The 22,944-nt window shown below is 50.6% G+C and overlaps 3 protein-coding genes across 4 annotated transcripts; all 3 read right to left on the bottom strand.

Moving 5' to 3' along the window:
• Positions 1 to 5,654: 5,654 nt before the first annotated feature.
• Positions 5,655 to 12,265, bottom strand: LOC132456536 (tetraspanin-7-like). Its single transcript, XM_060050919.1, is given in 10 exon segments — positions 5,655 to 5,798; positions 6,295 to 6,367; positions 6,735 to 6,771; positions 6,774 to 6,816; positions 7,156 to 7,253; positions 7,256 to 7,307; positions 7,497 to 7,592; positions 8,452 to 8,526; positions 9,281 to 9,469; positions 12,036 to 12,265. Coding segments are annotated over 9 exon segments (741 nt in total). The 5' UTR covers positions 12,117 to 12,265; the 3' UTR covers positions 5,655 to 5,798; positions 6,295 to 6,297.
• Positions 12,266 to 12,658: 393 nt separating this feature from the next.
• Positions 12,659 to 18,613, bottom strand: LOC132456533 (ly6/PLAUR domain-containing protein 1-like). 2 transcript variants are annotated; one of them, XM_060050914.1, is made up of 3 exons: positions 18,236 to 18,609; positions 15,473 to 15,604; positions 12,659 to 13,597 (listed from the first exon to the last, which is right to left on the bottom strand). In XM_060050914.1, the coding sequence occupies exons 1-3, from the start codon at positions 18,285 to 18,287 to the stop codon at positions 13,341 to 13,343; spliced, it is 441 nt and encodes a 146-aa protein (XP_059906897.1). In that variant the 5' UTR covers positions 18,288 to 18,609; the 3' UTR covers positions 12,659 to 13,340. The 2 variants fall into 2 exon arrangements, with proteins under 2 accessions (XP_059906897.1, XP_059906898.1); XM_060050915.1 differs by lacking the exon at positions 12,659 to 13,597 and adding an exon at positions 14,826 to 15,233 and having other exon boundaries at positions 18,236 to 18,613.
• Positions 18,614 to 19,445: 832 nt separating this feature from the next.
• On the bottom strand, positions 19,446 to 22,927 carry LOC132456523 (neuromodulin-like). The gene is made up of 5 exons (XM_060050893.1): positions 22,638 to 22,927; positions 21,047 to 21,192; positions 20,636 to 20,705; positions 20,169 to 20,295; positions 19,446 to 19,609 (listed from the first exon to the last, which is right to left on the bottom strand). The coding sequence occupies exons 1-5, from the start codon at positions 22,906 to 22,908 to the stop codon at positions 19,606 to 19,608; spliced, it is 618 nt and encodes a 205-aa protein (XP_059906876.1). The 5' UTR covers positions 22,909 to 22,927; the 3' UTR covers positions 19,446 to 19,605.
• Positions 22,928 to 22,944: the final 17 nt, after the last annotated feature.

Raw genomic sequence — 22,944 nt, 5'->3', positions numbered from 1 at the left:
CTCTAAAACACTGATCCTACCTGTACTGTATCTCCTCTAAAACACTGATCCTACCAGTACTGTATCTCCTCGAAAACACTGATCCTACCAGTACTGTATCTCCTCGAAAACACTGATCCTACCAGTACTGTATCTCCTCGAAAACACTGATCCTACCAGTACTGTATCTCCTCTAAAACACTGATCCTACCAGTACTGTATCTCCTCTAAAACACTGATCCTACCAGGACTGTATCTCCTCTAAAACAATGATCCTACCAGGACTGTATCTCCTCTAAAACACTGATCCTACCAGGACTGTATCTCCTCTAAAACACTGATCCTACCGGTACTGTATCTCCTCTAAAACACTGATCCTACCGGTACTGTATCTCCTCTAAAACACTGATCCTACCAGTACTGTATCTCCTCTAAAACACTGATCCTACCAGTACTGTATCTCCTTTAAAACACTGATCCTACCAGTACTGTATCTCCTCTAAAACACTGATCCTACCAGGACTGTATCTCCTCTAAAACACTGATCCCACCAGTACTGTATCTCCTCTAAAACACTGATCCTACCTGTACTGTATCTCCTCTAAAACACTGATCCTACCAGTACTGTATCTCCTCGAAAACACTGATCCTACCAGTACTGTATCTCCTCTAAAACACTGATCCTACCAGTACTGTATCTCCTCTAAAACACCGGTTGCAGGACTCTGACATCATAACTCACCGCAGGCCCCAGAGCTCTTCTTCAGTGGTGCCCGGTCCGGAGACAGACGGTCAGAAGCCCTCTTAGGACGCCACCTGGTTGATACAACAGGACACAGCTGTTAACGGGACTAATGAGGTCCTGTTTATAGGACTAATGAGGTTCTGTTTACAGGGGTAATGAGGTCCTGTTTACAGGGATAAAGAGGTCCTGTTTACAGTGATAGTGAGGTCCTGTTTACAGGGATAATGAGGTCCTGTTTACAGGGATAATGAGGTCCTGTTCACAGTGATAATGAGGTCCTGTTCACAGTGGTAATGAGGTGCTGTTTACAGTGATAATGAGGTCCTGTTTACAGTGATAATGAGGTCCTGTTTACAGTGATAATGAGGTGCTGTTTACAGTGATAATGAGGTGCTGTTTACAGTGATAATGAGGTCCTGTTTACAGGGATAATGAGGTCCTGTTTACAGTGATAATGAGGTCCTGTTCATAGGACTAATGAGGTTCTGTTTACAGGGGTAATGAGGTCCTGTTTACAGGGATAATGAGGTCCTGTTTACAGTGATAATGAGTTCCTGTTTACATGGATAATGAGGTCCTGTTCACAGTGATAATGAGGTCCTGTTCACAGTGATAATGAGGTGCTGTTTACAGTGATAATGAGGTCCTGTTTCCAGTGATAATGAGGTCCTGTTTACAGTGATAATGAGGTCCTGTTTACAGGGATAATGAGGTCCTGTTTACAGGGATAATGAGGTCCTGTTTACAGGGATAATGAGGTCCTGTTTACAGGGATAATGAGGTCCTGTTTACAGGGGTAATGAGGTCCTGTTTACAGTGATAATGAGGTGCTGTTTACAGGGATAATGAGGTGCTGTTAACAGTGATAATGAGGTCCTGTTTACAGGGGTAATGAGGTCATGGGACAGGGAGTCCTACCCGTTGGCGAGGCTGAACGGCGGTCGGGTGGCAGGCGGCGGGGGCGAGGGAGGGTGAGGGGGGTTAGAGCCCCCTCCCGGCTCCTTCAGTGACCGCTGGATTCCCAGGTAGGACTTCACCTGGTCTCTGAAGTGCTGCTGGGAGAAGCTGCACACATCACACAGCGGTTAGGACCTTAGTCAACCTGGTTAGAACCTTAGTGAGCCTGGTTAGGACCTTAGTGAGCCTGGTTAGGACCTTAGTGAGCCTGGTTAGGACCTTAGTGAGCCTGGTTAGGACCTTGGTCAACCTGGTTAGGACCTTGGTCAATCTGGTTAGGACCTTAGTCAACCTGGTTAGGACCTTAGTCAACCTGGTTAGGACCTTAGTGAGCCTGGTTAGGACCTTAGTCAACCTGGTTAGGAGTTTAGTCAACCTGGTTAGGACCTTAGTCAACCTGGTTAGGACCTTAGTCAACCTGGTTAGGAGTTTAGTGAGCCTGGTTAGTATATGCTAGTTAACTGGGAAGGACCGTAGTTAGTCTGGTCAGCGTATACTAGCTATCTAGTACTAGATATCTGGTATATAAGGCTAAGAGCTGGCGTGTCCATCGACGTCTGGTCAGTCCTCTCTTAGTCTGCAGCAGGGGGGGTAGTTTTCTCTGTAAGGGGTGTGGTTTACTCTGTAAGCCCCGCCCCCTGAGCACAGCGTGATCTTACCTGCTCCTCCCACCTCTGGGGCCGAACCCCTTCCCAGAATGCATCATGTCCCTGCGTCCAGCAGGAGCCCCAGCACGGTCCCTCTGCTGAGGACAGAACCAGCGAGAGGGCGTTACGGTGGGGGAGGGGGGGGTTCTCCGTTTCAATTCCATTCAAAAAGGTTTATGGCACGACCACTGTTACTAATGCATTATTTATCTTTATGTTTTCTTTCTCTAAGAGAGTTTTCTACTTTGTTAATTCATAATAAATACAAAATATTTATTAAAAAAACAGATTTTTTTCTAGTTTTTTTTTTCTAGGATACCACTATCGAGTCCCGTCGTTCACTTATTATTTGTTTTGTAACGTAATGTTGTGTCCCTCGAGTCGCGTCACGACCGTTAAATCAAACCAATCCAATCACTGCAGCGTGTCCACCAATGTTTTTGAATGGAATTGTAAGCAAACAGGTAGGCCTACTACAAGTAAAGCAAGTGAAGTCCGGCAGTTAACTTTGCTCCCGAGGATGGCTGAACGGGCGAAAAGGGCGAAAATCATTTATTGTAAAGGGGGGAGCACATTAGCATTGTGCATCAAATAAAGACCAAATGCAGTACCTTCGACTGTCTCCGAGTTGATAAGACTGTCTCCTCCTTCTCCTGTCGCACCACAGACGTGCCCGTCTTAATCATCCACTCAAACTACCAGCGGTAATCGCACACACAGACATTGTCGCTATAGTCCCGTCAGTTAAAAATAGTAATCCAATCGAGAAAACGGTGTTGTAATCAGCACCGAATCAGCTAGTTATCTTAAAAAGTTAATAAAGTTTCAGATGTGCTGCGTGATGATGCGTTGAGGTTGCCTCAGTAAATCGACTGTTGGGTTATCATGGTTAAAATGTAACATAAAGAAACACTAAATTGAGTTTTTGGTGAGAAACATGGTAATACTGTATTACTCATGTTTCTGTGTTACTAATGCAGTTGTATAGTGCTCTAATCATTTTAGTTTATATAACTAAAACTACTGATATATTTATTAAGAATTACATATTTAATTTAAAATGCAATAATCATTTCCTAAATATTTTACTCATCACTAAAAACGCTTCGTATTTCCACCAATCAATAGAAAAGTATCGATAATGGTATCGATAAAGACTCGGATCGTTAAGGAGTATCGAAAATGGTATCGATATCAATAAATATTAAGGATCCCCATCCCTAGTCCAGAGTGTGTACCAGAGTGTGTTGTGTGTGGACCAGAGTGTGAACCAGAGAGTGTACCAGAGAGTGTACCAGAGTGTGTACCAGAGTGTGTAGAGTGCTTACCAGTGTGTAGTGTGTGTACCAGTGTGTGTAGTGTGTGTCCAGAGTGTGTACCTCTTGGGGGGGCTCCCCGTCCTGCAGGCGGGAGAGTGGCGACTGCGTCCAGAAGCGCTCAGAGCCTTCTTGGGGGGAGCCCGCACTGCGCTTGGGGATCTTGAAGGGAAGAGCCATGCTGGGGCCAGGGGCGGGGCCACAGGCAGGTCAGACTCCTCCTACAGCCAGGTCTCTGTGACCCAACACACAGCTAGTCAACGACATGAACCAGGCAGCACAGTGACCAACACACAGCTAGTGCACACTAGGAACCAGTCAGGACAGTGACCAACATACAGCTAGTTAACGACATGAACCATTCAGCAGTGACCAACATACAGCTAGTTAACGACATGAACCAGGCAGCACAGTGACCAACATACAGCTAGTGCACACTAGGAACCAGTCAGGACAGTGACCAACACACAGCTAGTGAACACTAGGAACCAGTCAGGACAGTGACCAACATACAGCTAGTTAACGACATGAACCATTCAGCAGTGACCAACATACAGCTAGTTAACGACATGAACCAGTCAGCACAGTGACCAACTAAAGCTAGTTAACGACATGAACCAGTCAGCACAGTGACCAACTAAAGCTAGTTAACGACATGAACCAGTCAGCACAGTGACCAACACACAGCTAGTGAACACTAGGACATGATATTCATATATACCTACATGTATCATACTATATAATATATACTAAATGTGACATGTAATACATGTGTACATAAATACATATCTATCTATGTCGAGAGAGAGAGAGAGAGAGAGAGAGAGAGAGAGAGAGAGAGAGAGAGAGAGAGAGAGAGAGAGAGAGAGAGAGAGAGAGAGAGAGAGAGAGAGAGGGGTGTAGGGTCTTTGGTATGGTTGGTCGTTAGCTCGTTCTCATAACTCAACCACTTTAAGCCCCCTTCTCACCTCTCTCTAGCGGGCTAGAGGCGGGGCTACCCGGCTAGCGGCGGAGCTCCCAGCTGATTTCTTCTTCTCTCTCCTCATTAAACCTCAACATCGGTGTGACGGGAGCAGCATGCGTACTGTGGGGTTCTGTACCCTGCCGCACGTGAAGCCGCCTGATAAAACAGACCATTGATATGATCTGTGGTATATTAACAACAATAATAATATCTATAATAGTAATATACTGTTCGTCGGCTTGCTGGTGCTAGCAGCTACCGTGTCTCAGAAGTCCGGAATGACAACAACCGCTACGTCAGCTGACGTCACCAGTGTTGCCAGATTGGGCCAGATTTCTGACAAAACTAGCGACCCCTTCCGTTTGGACGACTCCCAAAAAAACAATACATCTGATATTTTATTGGATTTCTTTAATCACTTTTATTTTACCTCTTAATTGCATTAATTCTCACTTTATTTTATCTTATTTTCTTTCTTGAATCGTATTTGATCTACGTCTTCTTTCATCTCTCTGGACTCGATTCCTTCGTGCCTGGAGTTGCAGAGCTCCTCTCCTGTCTCCTCTCCTATCTCCTCTTCTGTCTCCTCTTCTCCTCTCCCGTCTCGTCTCCTCTCTCCTCTCCTGTATCCTCTCTACGCTCCTCATGTCTCCTCCTCTCCTATCTTCTCTCCTAACTCCTTCTCTCCTTTCACTATAATCAGTCTCTTAAAGAAAAATCCGAGTATTTTAAGTAATTTAAAAAAATGTAGGCCTTTACAGGCATATATATACACGCCTATATATACACGCCTATATATATATATATATATAATATATATATACCAGTCTGCCCTGATGAAGGCCTACTGTGGCCGAAACATGCTGGCAACTTTTTAATTCTATCATGAATTAGCCTATTTATTATTAGCTTTTTAACTTTAAGAAGAGTGCCTTGGTCAGCTTATCTCTTCAGATATACGAGTACTGTAAAACCACAACAATCCCCAGTGAACACCAGCAGAGGGCGCCACCGGGCCGAGAACAAAGGACCACTCATTCCAAGCGCGCTTTTCAGTGTGTTTATTAGACCTCCATGGGATCTTGCTGTACATGCACAGATATAAGGTGATTATAAAGGCATGGAGGTGATTGACATCTGTCAGTTGTCAACATTGGTGGAGGTTTCCACGCCGATTGGGGATGACCTTGCTTCTGAAACAGAAACAGAAGTGAGTGAGTGTGTGTGTGTGTGTGTGTGTGTGTGTGTGTGTGTGTGTGTGTGTGTGTGTGTGTGTGTGTGTGTGTGTGTGTGTGTGTGTGTGTGTGTGTGTGTGTGTGTGTGTGGCAACCCGGCACGGTGAGCGAACCACCTCCTCCCAAACAGGACACAACTTTGAGGGTAAAAAGCCAAAAAGGCATGTTTAATCCTAAACATGACACAAAGACTTTTGTGTCATGACATGACACAAAAAACCAGGGAGAAATCAACGGTCCCCTCCCCCGTGGGTGGAATCCCGTCACCCACGAGGAAAGGTCTCTCCGCACAGGAGCTCCATGGCTGGGAGAGCCCCGAATGAGAAGCAGGCTACTGAAGCCCTGCTCCTCCACCTGTTCCTCAGGTGCTCTGCATCTCCTTCATTGGCCCGGGCCGGGTTGCCACAGTGTGTGTGTGTGTGTGTGTGTGTGTGTGTGTGTGTGTGTGTACCTGTTAGACCATCTCATACTGGTTGGCAGAGATGAAGCGAGACAGACAGCAAGCAAGGAGCATCCCAGCAACTAGAGAGAGAGAGAGAGAGAGAGAGAGAGAGAGAGAGAGAGAGAGAGAGAGAGAGACAGAGAGAGAGAGAGAGAGAGAGAGAGAGAGAGAGAGAGGAGAGAGAGAGAGAGAGAGAGAGAGAGAGGAAATGCAACTGACAACACATAGAGAACGTGTGTGTGTGTGTGTGTGTGTGTGTGTGTGTGTGTGTGTGTGTGTGTGTGTGTGTGTGTGTGTGTGTGTGTGTGTGTGTGTGTGTGTGTCTGTGTGTGTGTGTGTGTCTGTGTGTGTGTGTGTGTGTGTGTGTGTGTGTGTGTGTCTGTGTGTGTGTGTGTGTGTGTGTGTGTGTGTGTGTGTGTGTGTGTGTGGTGTGTGTGTGTGTGTGTACCTGAGAGAACGCTGTTCCAAACGTGACTCCAGCGATGATCCCATGTTGGTCTCAAGGAAGGAAGTCACTAAGTTATAGCAGCCCTAGGAGAGAGGAGGTAGGAGACAGGAGGTAGGAGAAAGGAGGTAGCAGACATGAGGAGGTGACAGGAGAGGAGACAGGAGGGAGGAGACAGGAGGTAGGAGAGAGAAGACAGGAGGTAGGATGTAGGAGACAAGAGGCAGGAGGTAGGAGAGAGGAAGAGGAGACAGGAGGTAGGAGACAGGAGGTAGGAGACAGGAGTTAGGGAGAGGAGGTAGGAGAGTGGTGGAGGACAGAGGAGGAGGAGATTGGTGGTAGGAGGGAGGAGCTAGGAGAGAGGAGCAGGGAGGGAGGAGCTCGGCTCCAGGGGGCGGAGCTCGGCTCCAGGGGGAGGGGTCTACCTGGGCGTGCACCTTGCTGGCCCCGGTGGGTCCATGGAGGTCCTGGGGCCGGCAGTCGGAGAGGCTGAGGCAGCAGCTGGCTGGGAGGCCCCCGCCGGGTAGGAGGGGCTGGACACCCAGCTGGTGTAGTTAAACACACCACAGCAGCGTAGCTACACACACACACACACACACACACACACACACACACAGGGTAAACTGGTGATGTATGTGTGCGAGGGTGTGCGTGTGTGTGCGTGCGTGCGTGCATGTATGTGTGTGTGTGTGTGTGTGTGTGTGTGTGTGTGTGTGCGTGCGTGCGTGCATGCGTGTGTGTGTGTGTTTGTGTGTGTGTGTCTCACGTTGCGCTGGACGTTGTCCACGGCCAGACTCCTCTGGTCCTGAGCGTTGTACTGGATCACCGCCTCCTGGAACGTCCTCAGGAAGCTGCCCTTCATCTACACACACACACACACACACACACACACACACACACACACACACACACACACACACACACACAAGCACACGCACGCACGCACACGCACACACACAAACACACACACACGCACGCACACACGAACACACATGAAAACACACCGACAGACACACACACACACACACACATACACACAAACACAATGAATACAATGTATATCAACTATATCAGAATGATGATTTGGGATAATATCATAAGGGATATGATATTCGAGGTTTAGAATTCAGATAAATTCTGTTTACAATGGATACAATGTATACAATCTAGATATTGAAGATAATGAATATAGTGTAGATAATGAAGGTAATGTATATAATGTATATGATGTAGGTAATGTATATAATGTATTCATTGTATACAATGTGGATAATGTAGATAATGTATGCATTGTATATAATGTAGTTAATGTATATAAAGTATACAGTCAGTATATAATGTAGATAATGTATGTAAGGTATACAGTATATAATGTAGTTAATGTATATAAGGTATACAGTCAGTATATAATGTAGATAATGTATATAAGGTATATAGTATATAATGTAGACAATGTATATAAGGTATACAGTATATAATGTAGATAATGTATATAAGGTATACAGTCAGTATATAATGTAGTTAATGTATATAAGGTATACAGTCAGTATATAATGTAGATAATGTATATAAGGTATACAGTATATAATGTAGATAATGTATATAAGTATATAGTATATAATGTAGACAATGTATATAAGGTATACAGTATATAATGTAGATCATGTATATGATGATAATCAATAATGTACGTGATAATAAATAACAGATAATGACGTCACCTCGTGGCGGAAGATGAATGCTGAGATCCCTGCGACCAGTTCAGCGAGGAAGACCAGCGCCAGGAAGACCGCGTACTGCCGGGGTCAAAGGTCACGTTAGACAGCCTACTACCGGGTCAAAGGTCACGTTAGAGAGCCTACTGCCGGGGTCAAAGGTCACGTTAGAGAGCCTACTACCGGGTCAAAGGTCACGTTAAGAGAGCCTACTGCTGGGGTCAAAGGTCACGTTAGAGAGCCTACTGCTGGGGTCAAAGGTCACGTTAGACAGCCAACTAACGGGGTCAAAGGTCACGTTAGACAGTCTTCTGCATAGGTCAAAGGTCACGTTAGACAGTCTTCTGCATAGGTCAAAGGTCACGTTAGACAGTCTTCTGCATAGGTCAAAGGTCACGTTAGACAGCCACAATGTGTGTAGAGTGTCTATTGTGTAGTGTAGTGTGTGTACTGTGTGTAGAATGTATTGTGTATTGTGTTTAATGCATGTAGTGTGTAGTTTCTAGTGTGTCTAGTGTGTGCAGCGTGCGTAGTGTGCAGTGTGTGTAGTGTGTAGTGTGTAGAGTGTAGTGTGTAGTGTGTAGAGTGTGTAGTGTGTAGAGTGTGTGGAGTGTGTAGTGTGTAGAGTGTGTAGTGTGTGTAGGGTGAAGTGTGTTGAGTGTGTAGTGTGTGTAGGGTGAAGTGTGTACAGTGTGTAGTGTGCGTGTAGAGTGTGTAGCGTGTGTAGAGTGTGTAGTGTATAGTGTGTGTAGAGTGAAGTGTGTAGAGTGCGTAGTGTATAGTGTGTGTAGAGTGAAGTGTGTAGAGTGCGTAGTGTGCGTGTCGACGCCCTCACCAGCCTCAGCATCCACACGCTGCCCCTGCAGGTTGCTAGGCAGCCGAACAGGCCGACCAGGATGATGGCGGTGCCCGTTGCCATGAGGACGAGGGGGGCGTTGGAGGAGGAGGCGGCCAGCAGAGAGAGGTAGGGCCCCAGGAGGACGCGCCCCCACAGCCCCACCGCCAGCAGGACGGCCCCCGTGGCCTGGGGACACGCTGGGCCGTTAGCACAGAGCACCAGAGACCAGGGGCCCTCTGAGGGCCCTCAGAGAGACCAGAGCCCCGTAGAGAGACCAGAGGCCCTCAGAGAGACCAGAGGCCCTCAGAGAGACCAGGGCCCTCAGAGAGACCAGGGGCCCTCTGAGGGCCCTCAGAGAGACCAGAGCCCCGTAGAGAGATCAGAGGCCCTCAGAGAGACCAGAGGCCCTCAGAGAGACCAGGGCCCTCAGAGAGACAAGGGGCCCTCAGAGGGCCCTCAGAGGGCCCTCAGAGAGACCAGGGGCCCCCTGAGAGACCAGGGGCCCTCAGAGAGACCAGGGGCCCTCAGAGAGACCAGGGGCCCTCAGAAAGACCAGGGGCCCTCTGGGGGACCTCAGAGAGACCAGGGGCCCTCAGAGAGACCAGGGGCCCTCAGAGAGACCAGAGGCCCTCAGAGAGACCAGGGCCCTCAGAGAGACCAGGGGCCCTCAGAGGGCCCTCAGAGAGACCAGGGGCCCTCAGAGAGAACAGGGGCCCTCAGAGAGACCAGGGGCCCTCAGAGAGACTAGGGCCCCTCAGAGAGACCAGAGGCCCTCAGAGAGACCAGGCCCTCAGAGAGACCAGAGGCCCTCAGAGAGACCAGAGGCCTTCAGAGAGACCAGGCCCTCAGAGAGACCAGAGGCCCTCAGAGAGACCAGGGCCCTCAGAGAGACCAGGGGCCCTCAGAGGGCCCTCAGAGAGACCAGGGGCCCTCAGAGAGACCAGGCCCTCAGAGAGACCAGGGGCCCTCAGAGAGACCAGGGGCCCTCAGAGAGACCAGGCCCTCAGAGCGACCAGGGGCCCTCAGAGAGACTAGCCAGAGGCCCTCAGAGAGACCAGGGGCCCTCAGAGAGACCAGAGGCCCTCAGAGAGACTAGCCAGAGGCCCTCAGAGAGACTAGCCAGGGGCCTTCAGAGAGACCAGGGGGCATTAGAGAGACCAGGGGCCCTCAGAGAGACCAGAGCCTCAGAGAGACCAGAGTCCCTCAGAGAGACCAGGGTCCCTCAGAGAGACTAGCCAGAGGCCCTCAGAGAGACCAGCCAGGGGCCAAACATAATGTAGGGCCCTCAGAAAGACAGAGAGAGGCTCCCACACTCTCTGGTCTGAGTCCAGCCCGCCTGCTATTGGACGGCTCTGAGGCGGGGGGCGGGTCCTGAGAGGGCGACGCCCCCCAGGGTGACTCTAGGAGGGAGGGGCCCCAGCTGGGGGGGCGGCGGCCCTCTGGCATTCCTCACCTGCTCTCTAATGAGCTCCCATCTGACCTCTGACCCTGACACACGCCTCTCTAGGGAGGAGCTCTCTATGTTGTACTTTAACACACACACACACACACACACACACACACACACACACGCACGCACGCACACATACACACACACGCACACACACACACACACACACACACACGCACACATGCACACACACGCACGCATACGAACACACACGCGCACACACACACACACACGCATACGCACATACACGCACACACATGCATACACACACACGCATTCGCACAGAAACATACACACACACACACACACATACGCACACACAAACACACATACGCACAGACACACACACACACGCACATGCAGATATACACAAACACACACACAAACACAACAAATAAACACACACACACAAACGCAGATATACACACATACACACACCCACACACACCCAAACACGCACAAACACACACATATATGCACGCACACACGAATACAAACACACACACCCAGATATACACACACACAAACACACATGCACGCCGTCTCCCACTACAACCAGTAGAAGAAGACCAGTAGGTCCAAGAGACTCACCCAGTAGGTCCTAGAGACTCTCCCAGTAGGTCCTAGAGACTCAGCCAGTAGGTCCTAGAGACTCTCCCAGTAGGTCCTAGAGACTCAGCCAGTAGGTCCTAGAGACTCACCCAGTAGACCAGTAGGTCCTAGAGACTCACCCAGTGGGTCCTAGAGACTCACCCAGTAGACCAGTAGGTTCTAGAGACTCACCCAGTAGACCAGTGGGTCCTAGAGACTCACCCAGTAGACCAGTAGGTCCTAGAGACTCACCCAGTAGACCAGTATGTTCTAGAGACTCACCCAGTAGACCAGTATGTCCTAGAGACTCACCCAGTAGACCAGTAGGTCCTAGAGACTCACCCAGTAGACCAGTAGGTCCTAGAGACTCTCCCAGTAGACCAGTATGTCCTAGAGACTCACCCAGTAGACCAGTAGGTCCTAGAGACTCACCCAGTAGACCAGTAGGTCCTAGAGACTCTCCCAGTAGACCAGTAGGTTCTAGAGACTCACCCAGTAGACCAGTAGGTTCTAGAGACTCACCCAGTAGACCAGTATGTTCTAGAGACTCACCCAGTAGACCAGGTTCTAGAGACTCACCCAGTAGACCAGGTTCTAGAGACTCACCCAGTAGACCAGTAGGTCCTAGAGACTCACCAAGTAGGTCCTAGAGACTCACCCAGTAGACCAGTGGACCCGTAGTAGACCAGTAGTAGACCAGTAGAGACTCACCCAGAACAGCAGGCAGTAGACCAGCAGGAGGGTCTTGAAGCAGGCGATGACGGGTCGAGCCTCCAACCTCCTGGACGCCATGATGGTGCTCTACTGAAACAGAAGCAACTAAGGGCATACTAACCCTAACCCTCTACTGAACCAGAAGCACTGCCTACTGTAGAGGAGTCTCTCTCTCTCTCTCTCTCCCTCTTTCTCTCTCTCTCTCTCTCTCTCTCTCTCTCTCTCTCTCTCTCTCTCTCTCTCTCTCTCTCTCTCTCTATCTCTCTCTCTGTCTCTCTCTCTCCCTCCCTCTCCCTCTATCTCTCTCTACTGAAACACAACGCTGCCTACACTGTAAAGGACACTCTCTCTGTCTCTCTCTCTCAGCCATGTGATGCTATATTTCACACATAGCTTCAATAACAGACACACAACCTCACTAAAGTTAATGCACACACACACACTCCTGCAGCTCAAGGGTGAAAAGTACATCTAAAAAGAGAGAATAAGAGTAATAAGTACATATACTGGCACGAAGTCCAACCAGTGTTGGACTTCAACCGGTTATAGACATTATATTTGTCTGTAAACTACAAATAGTTCAAAAAAGCAAAACACAAACTGCATTGAAAGACGAGAGGTTTGATGATCAAAGATTTATTGAGAGATATAGGCCTAAATAAGCCCCCCTAAAACCATATGTTATTTTATAACTGGACTCAGTGTGCTCTGGTTGAAGTCCAACATGAACCAGTACTAAGGTCTTCATTGAATGTTGTGTGACTCTACCCCCTTTTAGATACCTCGTCGACAGCGCTGCGGACGGACGCTGCGGAACCACCAGCACTGCCGGGTTCATGTTGTAACTCAACAGCGTCCCCAGCAGGGGGCGCCAGTAGCACAGCAATATGCAGGAGTTCCTCTGCGCCATCCGTGAAGGCTCATTCGGTGTACGGCGTGGATGTACTGAATAGTTATTGGGTATTTTTTTACACGCCATGCTTGGCAGAGTGTCTTCGACGGCTGCTTGTTGGTGAACTAATGTGTTCCGCTCAATATGGTGACGATATATTTATATTTTAACAGGTCTATATTTTATTCTATTCAGAGCGAGCTACCGGGAATTCAGACCCAGGTGTTTTAACATATGGTTATAAATAAACACAAAGAATTATAACATTACAAAGAAGCACACACATACACACACACACACACACACACACACACACACACACACACACACACACACACACACACACACACACACACACACACACACACACACACACACACGCGCGCGCGTGCGCGCGCAGCCGGCGGCGTCTACACCAGCCCCTCCCCCAACATCAGGAGCAGGAGGAGTGGGAGGAGCCTGCAGAAGGGGGCGGGGCTCCAGAGGCGGGGGGCCGGGCCGCTGCTGGCGGAGGGCTGGCTCCGCCTCCGGCGCGGCCCGTTGCACAGCGGCTGGGAGCAGCAGCTGATGCAGACCGAGTGCAGGCGCCCCGTGCAGAACTGCTGGTAGCCCGACGACGAGATGAGACACGCCCCCGACGACGCACACGACTTACGGTAGTGCACACCTGGAGGGGAGAGACAGTCAGTCCTAACACTAGTGCCCACCTGGAGGGGAGAGACAATCAGTCCTTACACTAGTGCACACCTGGAGGGGAGAGACAGTCAGTCCTTACACTAGTGCCCGCCTGGAGGGGAGAGACAGTCAGTCCTTACACTAGTGCACACCTGGAGGGGAGAGACAGTCAGTCCTTACACTAGTGCCCGCCTGGAGGGGAGAGACAGTCAGTCCTTACACTAGTGCCCACCTGGAGGGGAGAGACAGTCAGTCCTTACACTAGTGCCCACCTGGAGGGGAGAGACAGTCAGTCCTTACACTAGTGCACACCTGGAGGGGAGAGACAGTCAGTCCTTACACTAGTGCACACCTGGAGGGGAGAGACAGTCAGTCCTTACACTAGTGCCCACCTGGAGGGGAGAGACAGTCAGTCCTTACACTAGTGCCCATCTGGAGGGGAGAGACAGTCAGTCCTTACACTAGTGCCCACATGGAGGGGAGAGACAGTCAGTCCTTACACTAGTGCCCGTCTGGAGGGGAGAGACAGTCAGTCCTTACACTAGTGCACACCTGGAGGGGAGAGACAGTCAGTCCTTACACTAGTGCCCGCCTGGAGGGGAGAGACAGTCAGTCCTTACACTAGTGCACACCTGGAGGGGAGAGACAGTCAGTCCTTACACTAGTGCCCGCCTGGAGGGGAGAGACAGTCAGTCCTTACACTAGTGCCCACCTGGAGGGGAGAGACAGTCAGTCCTTACACTAGTGCCCACCTGGAGGGGAGAGACAGTCAGTCCTTACACTAGTGCACACCTGGAGGGGAGAGACAGTCAGTCCTTACACTAGTGCCCACCTGGAGGGGAGAGACAGTCAGTCCTTACACTAGTGCCCACCTGGAGGGGAGAGACAGTCAGTCCTTACACTAGTGCCCATCTGGAGGGGAGAGACAGTCAGTCCTTACACTAGTGCCCACATGGAGGGGAGAGACAGTCAGTCCTTACACTAGTGCCCACCTGGAGGGGAGAGACAGTCAGTCCTTACACTAGTGCCCACCTGGAGGGGAGAGACAGTCAGTCCTTACACTAGTGCCCACCTGGAGGGGAGAGACAGTCAGTCCTTACACTAGTGCCCATCTGGAGGGGAGAGACAGTCAGTCCTTACACTATTGCACACCTGGAGGGGAGAGACAGTCAGTCCTTACACTAGTGCCCACCTGGAGGGGAGAGACAGTCAGTCCTTACACTAGTGCCCACCTGGAGGGGAGAGACAGTCAGTCCTTACACTAGTGCCCATCTGGAGGGGAGAGACAGTCAGTCCCTACACTAGTGCCCACCTGGAGGGGAGAGACAGTCAGTCTGGAGAGACAGTGAGCTATAATTGAATAAAGTTCTACACTCGTTAATTAAGGCTAATTAGGTATGATTGAATACAGATCTAAACAAATGCAATTTTAAATGTAGGACTTTATAAAGTTAATATCATTTCACAGGTGGGAAAACATGCCTGATGAAGATCCCTAGAGATCGAAACGTTGCCTGTTAATAAATCCACTTCTGGAGCATTTAAACCGTGGGGAGGCTCTCCTTTCTTCTTATTTTCAACTCTATTGTCTAGCACCAGTGGATTACCTTTGGATGTGCGCGCCACTCCTATTATTAACAGGTGGAAAACATGTCATATTTACACAAAGGTGATAATGGCGAGGACCATTCTTATTCTGCTTATGCCGATCAGTGCTTATTATTACCATGTATAAATGGAGCACAACAAGTAGCTTCATCATCGGGCCTCACGCTTGATTCAATCGATCCATTCTAATCCAATCACCATCGTTGTGTTCCTCTAGGATCAGGATGATCCCCCCCCCCCCCCTCACCGGGCCCCGTACCGTCCGGTGTCACGAGCACCTCCTGCTGACACGTGTCCTGGACGTTCACGGTGCAGTTCACCACGTAGTCCGGCAGGGAGCAGTCATGCGCCGCCTCCTCGCACTGGTAGCACTGGATCTGGAGGCCCGCGCCTGGGGAGTCGGGACGCAGCGGAGGGTCAGGGTCGGGGTTCGTGCGGCGGTGCGGTCGGTGACACATTGATTGATTGATTGATTGATTGATTGATTGATTGATTGATTGATTGATTGATTGATTGATTGACTATTTTGTCTTAAAGTCGTCGTGTTCATAGAGACGGACGGAAAGAACCGCACGGGCAGCTGACGGTGACGAATGTCAAAGTAAAAGTCCCGTACGCGCAAAGGCCTGATTACGCCAAGCCGGGGAAAAGGTCATGTAAACCCTGGAGTGGCGGTCATGTTAACGTGGCGGGCCGGTCATGTTAACCCTGGAGTGGCGGTCATGTGGCGGGCCGGTCATGTTAACCCTGGAGGGCCGGTCATGTTAACGTGGCGGGCCGGTCATGTAAACCCTGGAGTGGCGGTCATGTTAACGTGGCGGGCCGGTCATGTAAACCCTGGAGTGGCGGTCATGTTAACGTGGCGGGCCGGTCATGTTAACCCTGGAGTGGCGGTCAGTCATGTTAACGTGGCGGGCCGGTCATGTAAACCCTGGAGTGGCGGTCATGTTAACGTGGCGGGCCGGTCATGTAAACCCTGGAGTGGCGGTCATGTTAACGTGGCGGGCCGGTCATGTTAACCCTGGAGTGGCGGTCAGTCATGTTAACGTGGCGGGCCGGTCATGTAAACCCTGGAGTGGCGGTCATGTTAACGTGGAGGGCCGGTCATGTTAACGTGGAGGGCCGGTCATGTAAACCCTGGAGTGGCGGTCATGTTAACGTGGCGGGCCGGTCATGTTAACCCTGGAGTGGCGGTCATGTTAACGTGGAGGGCCGGTCATGTAAACCCTGGAGTGGCGGTCATGTTAACGTGGCGGGCCGGTCATGTAAACCCTGGAGTGGCGGTCATGTTAACGTGGCGGGCCGGTCATGTTAACCCTGGAGTGGCGGTCAGTCATGGTTAACGTGGCGGGCCGGTCATGTTAACCCTGGAGGGGCGGTCAGTCATGTTAACGTGGCGGGCCGGTCATGTTAACCCTGGAGTGGCGGTCAGTCATGTTAACGTGGCGGGCCGGTCATGTAAACCCTGGAGTGGCGGTCATGTTAACGTGGCGGGCCGGTCATGTTAACCCTGGAGGGCCGGTCATGTTAACCCTGGAGGGCCGGTCAGTCATGTTAACGTGGCGGTCAGTCATGTTAACCCTGGAGGGCCGGTCATGTTAACGTGGCGGGCCGGTCATGTTAACCCTGGAGGGGCGGTCAGTCATGTTAACGTGGCGGTCAGTCATGTTAACGTGGCGGTCAGTCATGTTAACGTGGCGGTCAGTCATGTTAACGTGGCGGGCCGGTCATGTTAACCCTGGAGGGCCGGTCAGTCATGTTAACGTGGCGGGCCGGTCATGTTAACCCTGGAGGGGCGGTCAGTCATGTTAACGTGGCGGGCCGGTCATGTTAACCCTGGAGTGGTGGTCATGTTAACGTGGCGGGCCGGTCATGTTAACCCTGGAGTGGCGGTCAGTCATGTTAACGTGGCGGGCCGGTCATGTTAACCCTGGAGTGGTGGTCATGTTAACGTGGCGGGCCGGTCATGTTAACCCTGGAGGGGCGGTCAGTCATGTTAACGTGGCGGTCAGTCATGTTAACGTGGCGGGCCGGTCATGATGGGGCGGGCTGCTATAGGAACATGTGTCGCTTGGACTTCTCTGCCAAGTGAACCACATGATAAAGAACGAAAGGCTCAATAGAAACGCGGAAGGAGACGACGAGGAGCGTGACGAGGTGGAGGCAGCAGCGGCGCCAAAGAGTTATGATTGGGAGCTACGGTGAGGTTGTGTGTAGCAGGAGGGAAGACCCAGCAGGGAGGTCACAGGGCCGGCTCAAAGTCCCGGGGTCCACATATGGTCGTTCCTCTTCCTGCTGACACTTGGACTTATTGTCGCTCTGGATAAAAGCGTCCGCTAAACGCCCTGAATGTAAATGAGGGGCAGAATCACACCTTTCTTCGGATTGTGTGAGTGTGTGTGTGTGTGTGTGTGTGTGTGTGTGTGTGTGTGTGGTGTGTGTGTGTGTGTGTGTGTGTGTGTGTGTGTGTGTGTGTGTGTGTGTGTGTGTTGGGGGGAGCGGGGGTCTAATAGAATAGACAACAGAACATATCTAGGCAAAGAGATTCGGACACGATATAATAATAATAATAATAATAATAATAATAATAATAATAATAATAATATACAATAATACAGAATAATATATAATAATAATAATAATAATAATAGCATATATACTATTATTGGTTATATGTATACAACCAATTCTCCATTCCAATTAACCATTCTCGATGGCTATATGTATATAATAATATATATGTATATAATGTATGTATATAACCATCGAGAATCCAACAGAGCACAAACAATAAGAAGAAAACATAATTAGTATATTGATTAGAATTGAAAACAAAAAACACTATTAAAGTTTAAAAAAGGGGCATTACGATTGCAATTTGCGGTCATTGAAGGTTTCAAAGAAAACAACTTGACTTAAAAAGGTCGAAACGCACTGGAAAAATGGAGAATCGAATGAAGAAAACACAGAAATCCGGACTGGGACCGAACGACGGGGGACAGAAACCCAACATTCGTCCTACCTATCGCCGGGAGAAGGACTGCGACCAACGAGGCGAGGAGAACCATGGCCATCCTCCCCTCTCACCGAGCACATCAGAGCACGGAGGTCCCACCGCCGCACGGCCCGGGGACGTCCGGGGTCCGAGTCCGGTTTCTCCTGGAGACCAGCCGGAGGAGCTGCGTGACCGTCGGGATCTGAGTCCGGGGTCCGGGCTCTCCTGGAGACCCCGTTCGACTGTGGCTCAGCGTCCCGCTGATGAGCCGCGCGGGGGTTACAGTCACCGGCGTCAGTCGTGGTCCAAACCCCCCCCGCCGAAGGGGCTCCGTGCGCTTCAACTGCTGCCTCAGGCGGACGCGGAAATACTTTGAGGAGTGTGGAGCGCGTCCAACGCCGTGTGAGTGAGTGAGAGTGAGAGTGAGAGTGAGAGTGAGAGAGAGAGAGAGAGAGAGAGAGAGAGAGAGAGAGAGAGAGAGAGAGAGAGAGAGAGCGTGCATTTCATGCATTTAATATAATGTATTTATTATTCACATGAATGTTTTTTATGTTTTTTGTAGGCCTATGTTTATGCCATACCTTGAGCACACAAACGCACACGCACACACACACACACACACACACACACACACACACACACACACACACACACACACACACACACAAACTCAGCCAGGTATCAAATGACAGGAGGCCAGTTGAAAGTTTAAAATATAGTTAATTTATTGAGGAAGTGATGAGATCACATGTATGACCGAAGTGCGCTGAGGCAGCTGACCTGAGGAACGCGACTCCTATACTTAGAAAAATACACCGGTTAACCTCCTCTCATGGTAACGGCTTCATAGAAAACAGTTCAAAAACAGAGCGTCTCGTCGACCAATCGCATCGCGGCGCCCCTGAAGGAAAGTTCTAGCAATGTCTGTGGAAGAAGGCGATCCGCTACACGACTGTTGGAGCTCTCCTCTGGATCGACATCAAAGCCTTTTGGACGATGGCCCAGCTAGGGGCGAGTTCCTGCAGCGTCTGAGCGACGCGACGAGGGGGGGGGGGGGGGGCGGGGGCAGCTCGGGGGGCCGGGGGGGGGGGGCGGGGGCAGCTCGGGGGGGCCGGGGGGGGGGGGGGGGGCGGGGGGGGGACAGCTATTAGCGCTTCAGGCCGCTAGTGTCGTCAGCGACCTGGCTGGTCAAGATGAGTGCAGGGAGTCGCTGAGGGAGCATCGCGGCGCCCCAGCCACGGGACGTCCAGGGAGGAGGAGGGGGGGGGGAGGAGGAGGGGGAGGGTGGGCGCTGTACGCAGCCCTCCGGCGTGGTGGGGGGGGGGGGGGGGGGGGTCAGGGCCCTTGGCTCTGCTGCGGAGCGGATCAGCTGGTTCAGAGTGGAGGAGGAGACGGCTCTACCTGAGAGGGGGAGAGAGGGGGAGGAGGGGAGGGAGGGGGAGAGAGAGGGGGAGAGAGAGAGAGAGAGAGAGAGAGAGAGAGAGGGAGGGAGGAGGGGGGAGAGGGGGGAGAGAGAGAGGGAGGGAGAGAGAGAGAGAGAGAGAGAGAGAGAGAGAGAGAGAGAGGACAGAGAGGAGGAGAGAGAGAGAGAGAGAGATCGAGAGGGGGGGGAGAAGGGGGGAGGGTTAGGGTCAGTCTCCACCACCACCACCATATCAATACCACGACCAGTGTACAGATACTTGGGTATATATATTTAGTATATGCTACACGTGGACCTCCTAAGATGGCACGATTTGATTGGTTCGCTCTCTCTGGATATTGTTTTCATCGCTGGGTAGCGCTCGTTACGGTCGTCTCGTCACGCTAATAAAAACTAATAAATCCCGGCAAAAACTGTTATCTTGTTTAGTGTCCACGTGTAGCATACACTAATATATATATATATATATATATATATATATATATATGTTTAACAAAGACTCATTCCTAGCAATAATGCAGAGCCACTCGCACTCACGTCGAGGCTGTCCCCTGATTGGTCGTAGTGGGAGAACCCCCGCCCCCTGTCTCCAGGCGACGGAAGGCGTCGTCACGGTAACAGTCCATGATGGACAGCGGCGGCTCCAAACTCAGCGCTTTCAACCCTGGATCGAGGAAGACCAGTTTGATGAAGAGGAGTGTGTCTCTGTGTGTGTGTGTGTGTGTGTGTGTGTGTGTGTGTGTGTGTGTGTGTGTGTGTGTGTGTGTGTGTGTGTGTGTGTGTGTGTGTGTGAGTGTGTGTGTGTGTGTCAGTTTGTGTGTGTGTGAGTTTGTATGAGTGAGTGAGTCAGTGTCAGAGTTAGTGAGTGAGTGAGTGAGTGAGTGAGTGAGTGAGTGAGTGAGTGAGTGAGTGAGTGAGTGAGTGAGTGAGTGAGTGAGTGAGTGAGTGAGTGAGTGAGTGAGTGAGTGAGTGAGTGAGTGAGTGAGTGAGTGAGAGGGTGAGACCTGGACTGTGGTCCTCAGCTTGCGTCTCAGTGCTGGTGCCCGTGTACGTGCACGCTCGCAGGGTCCTGTCCTGGGTGTTCACGTGAAAACACTGAGATCAGAACATATCAAACCCTCACTAACACCTAAACTAACCATTTAACCTAAACTAACCATCTCTAACTAACACCTATACTAACCATCTCTAACTTAACACCTAAACTAACCATCTCTAACTTAAAACCTAAACTAACCATGGCTAAACTCACCATCTCTAACCTGACACCTAAACTAACCCTCTTTAACCCAACCGACCCAATCTAAACTAACCCCTACACGTATCGTCTAATACCCAACATGCAGCCATTGCTGGTGCATCATGGGAATAAGAGGGTTTGGTATCTGAGAAGGTCAGAGGAAACGAGCACTCACAGGAGACAGGAGGCGCTGGCTCCTCATTCCCCCATCTCGCTCCTCCTCCAACTCCTCCTCCTCCTCTTCCTCTTCCTCCTCTTGTTTGGTGGTGGAGATGGCTTCACGAGAACCCTTTAAACTCAACCGATGTCTTCCGGAGCAATCTGGGAGGCAACAGAAGAAGAAGGAAAGGAGAAATGAATCATGGGATACCTGTCAACTGGAAATTCACACACACACACACACACACACACACACACACACACACACACACACACACACACACACACACACACACACACACACACACACACACACACACACACACACACACACACACACACACACACACACACACACACACACATCTTTTACGTCTCTTCCTTTCTCTTTCAATGGGTTTTCCTCACAGATTCCCTGCGGACACAAATGTTCCCATATGCCACTGCTGTCATTAAACAAACGGGCATTTTATACAATATATATTTTGATCACACACATGCATGTGCAAAGGTGTTTGTATGCATGCGTGCATGAGTATGTGTTTGTGTGTCCATCTGTGTGTGGTATAGCAGGCGTGACAACATCAGCGAGTTTGAGCTCCCTTTGAGCGTGGTAGCTTCTCACACACACACAAACACACTATACTGTCTAACCCTACCTGCTCCTTGATGACCTGTCATACTGTCTAACCCCTATCTGCTCCTTAATGACCTGTCTAACCCCTACCTGCTCCTTAATGACCTCTCTCTGTACTGTCTACCCCTACCTGCTCCTTAATGACCTGTGTCTGTACTGTCTAACCCCTACCTGCTCCTTAATGACCTGTCTCTGTACTGTCTAACCCCTACCTGCTCCTTAATGACCTCTCTGTACTGTCTAACCCCTACCTGCTCCTTAATGACCTGTTTTACTGTCTAACCCCTACCTGCTCCTTAATGACCTGTCTCTGTACTGTCTAACCCCTACCTGCTCCTTAGTGACCTGTCTCTGTACTGTCTAACCCCTACCTGCTCCTTAATGACCTGTCTCTGTACTGTCTAACCCCTACCTGCTCCTTAATGACCTGTCTTACTGTCTAACCCCTACCTGCTACTTAATGACCTGTCTCTGTACTGTCTAACCCCTACCTGCTCCTTAATGACCTGTCTCTGTACTGTCTAACCCCTACCTGCTCCTTAACGACCTGTCTACTGTCTAACCCCTACCTGCTCCTTAATGACCTGTCTCTGTACTGTCTAACCCCTACCTGCTCTTTAATGACCTGTCTCTGTACTGTCTAACCCCTACCTGCTCCTTGATGACCTGTCTCTGTACTGTCTAACCCCTACCTGCTCCTTAATGACCTGTCTCTGTACTGTCTAACCCCTACTGCTACTTAATGACCTGTCTACTGTCTAACCCCTACCTGCTCCTTAATGACCTGTCTCTGTACTGTCTAACCCCTACCTGCTCTTTAATGACCTGTCTCTGTACTGTCTAACCCCTATCTGCTCCTTAATGACCTGTCTCTGTACTGTCTAACCCCTACCTGCTCCTTAATGACCTGTCTCTGTACTGTCTAACCCCTACCTGCTACTTAATGACCTGTCTACTGTCTAACCCCTACCTGAGGAAGGCGCTGTGTTGTGAGGCTCGTTGGGGGCGGGGCCACACTGTCCGAGGTCCTCACCGACGCGGCGCTCCCAGGGAGCTGACGTGGGGGTGGAGGAGGTGGAGGAGGTGGAGGAGGCGGAGGAGGCGGTCCCAGGGGGCTGCAGGGGCCTCCTGCCCGCACCGCCCCCCCCCCCCGGGGCTGGATTGGGACTGGGGGAGGGGGGCGGCGGCCCAGGGGTCGCGGGGGGGGGGAAGGTCCCGATGCCGCTGTCCAGAGTCCTCATCTGGCAGGAGGAGCCTGGAGGGAGGGGGGCGGGGGG

The sequence above is a fragment of the Gadus macrocephalus genome, chromosome 4, assembly GCF_031168955.1.
Source record: "Gadus macrocephalus chromosome 4, ASM3116895v1".
In the NCBI taxonomy this organism is placed as follows: Eukaryota; Metazoa; Chordata; class Actinopteri; order Gadiformes; family Gadidae; genus Gadus; species Gadus macrocephalus.
Note: the sequence above shows the minus strand (reverse complement) of the source record. Positions and strands in the feature narration are given on the sequence as shown.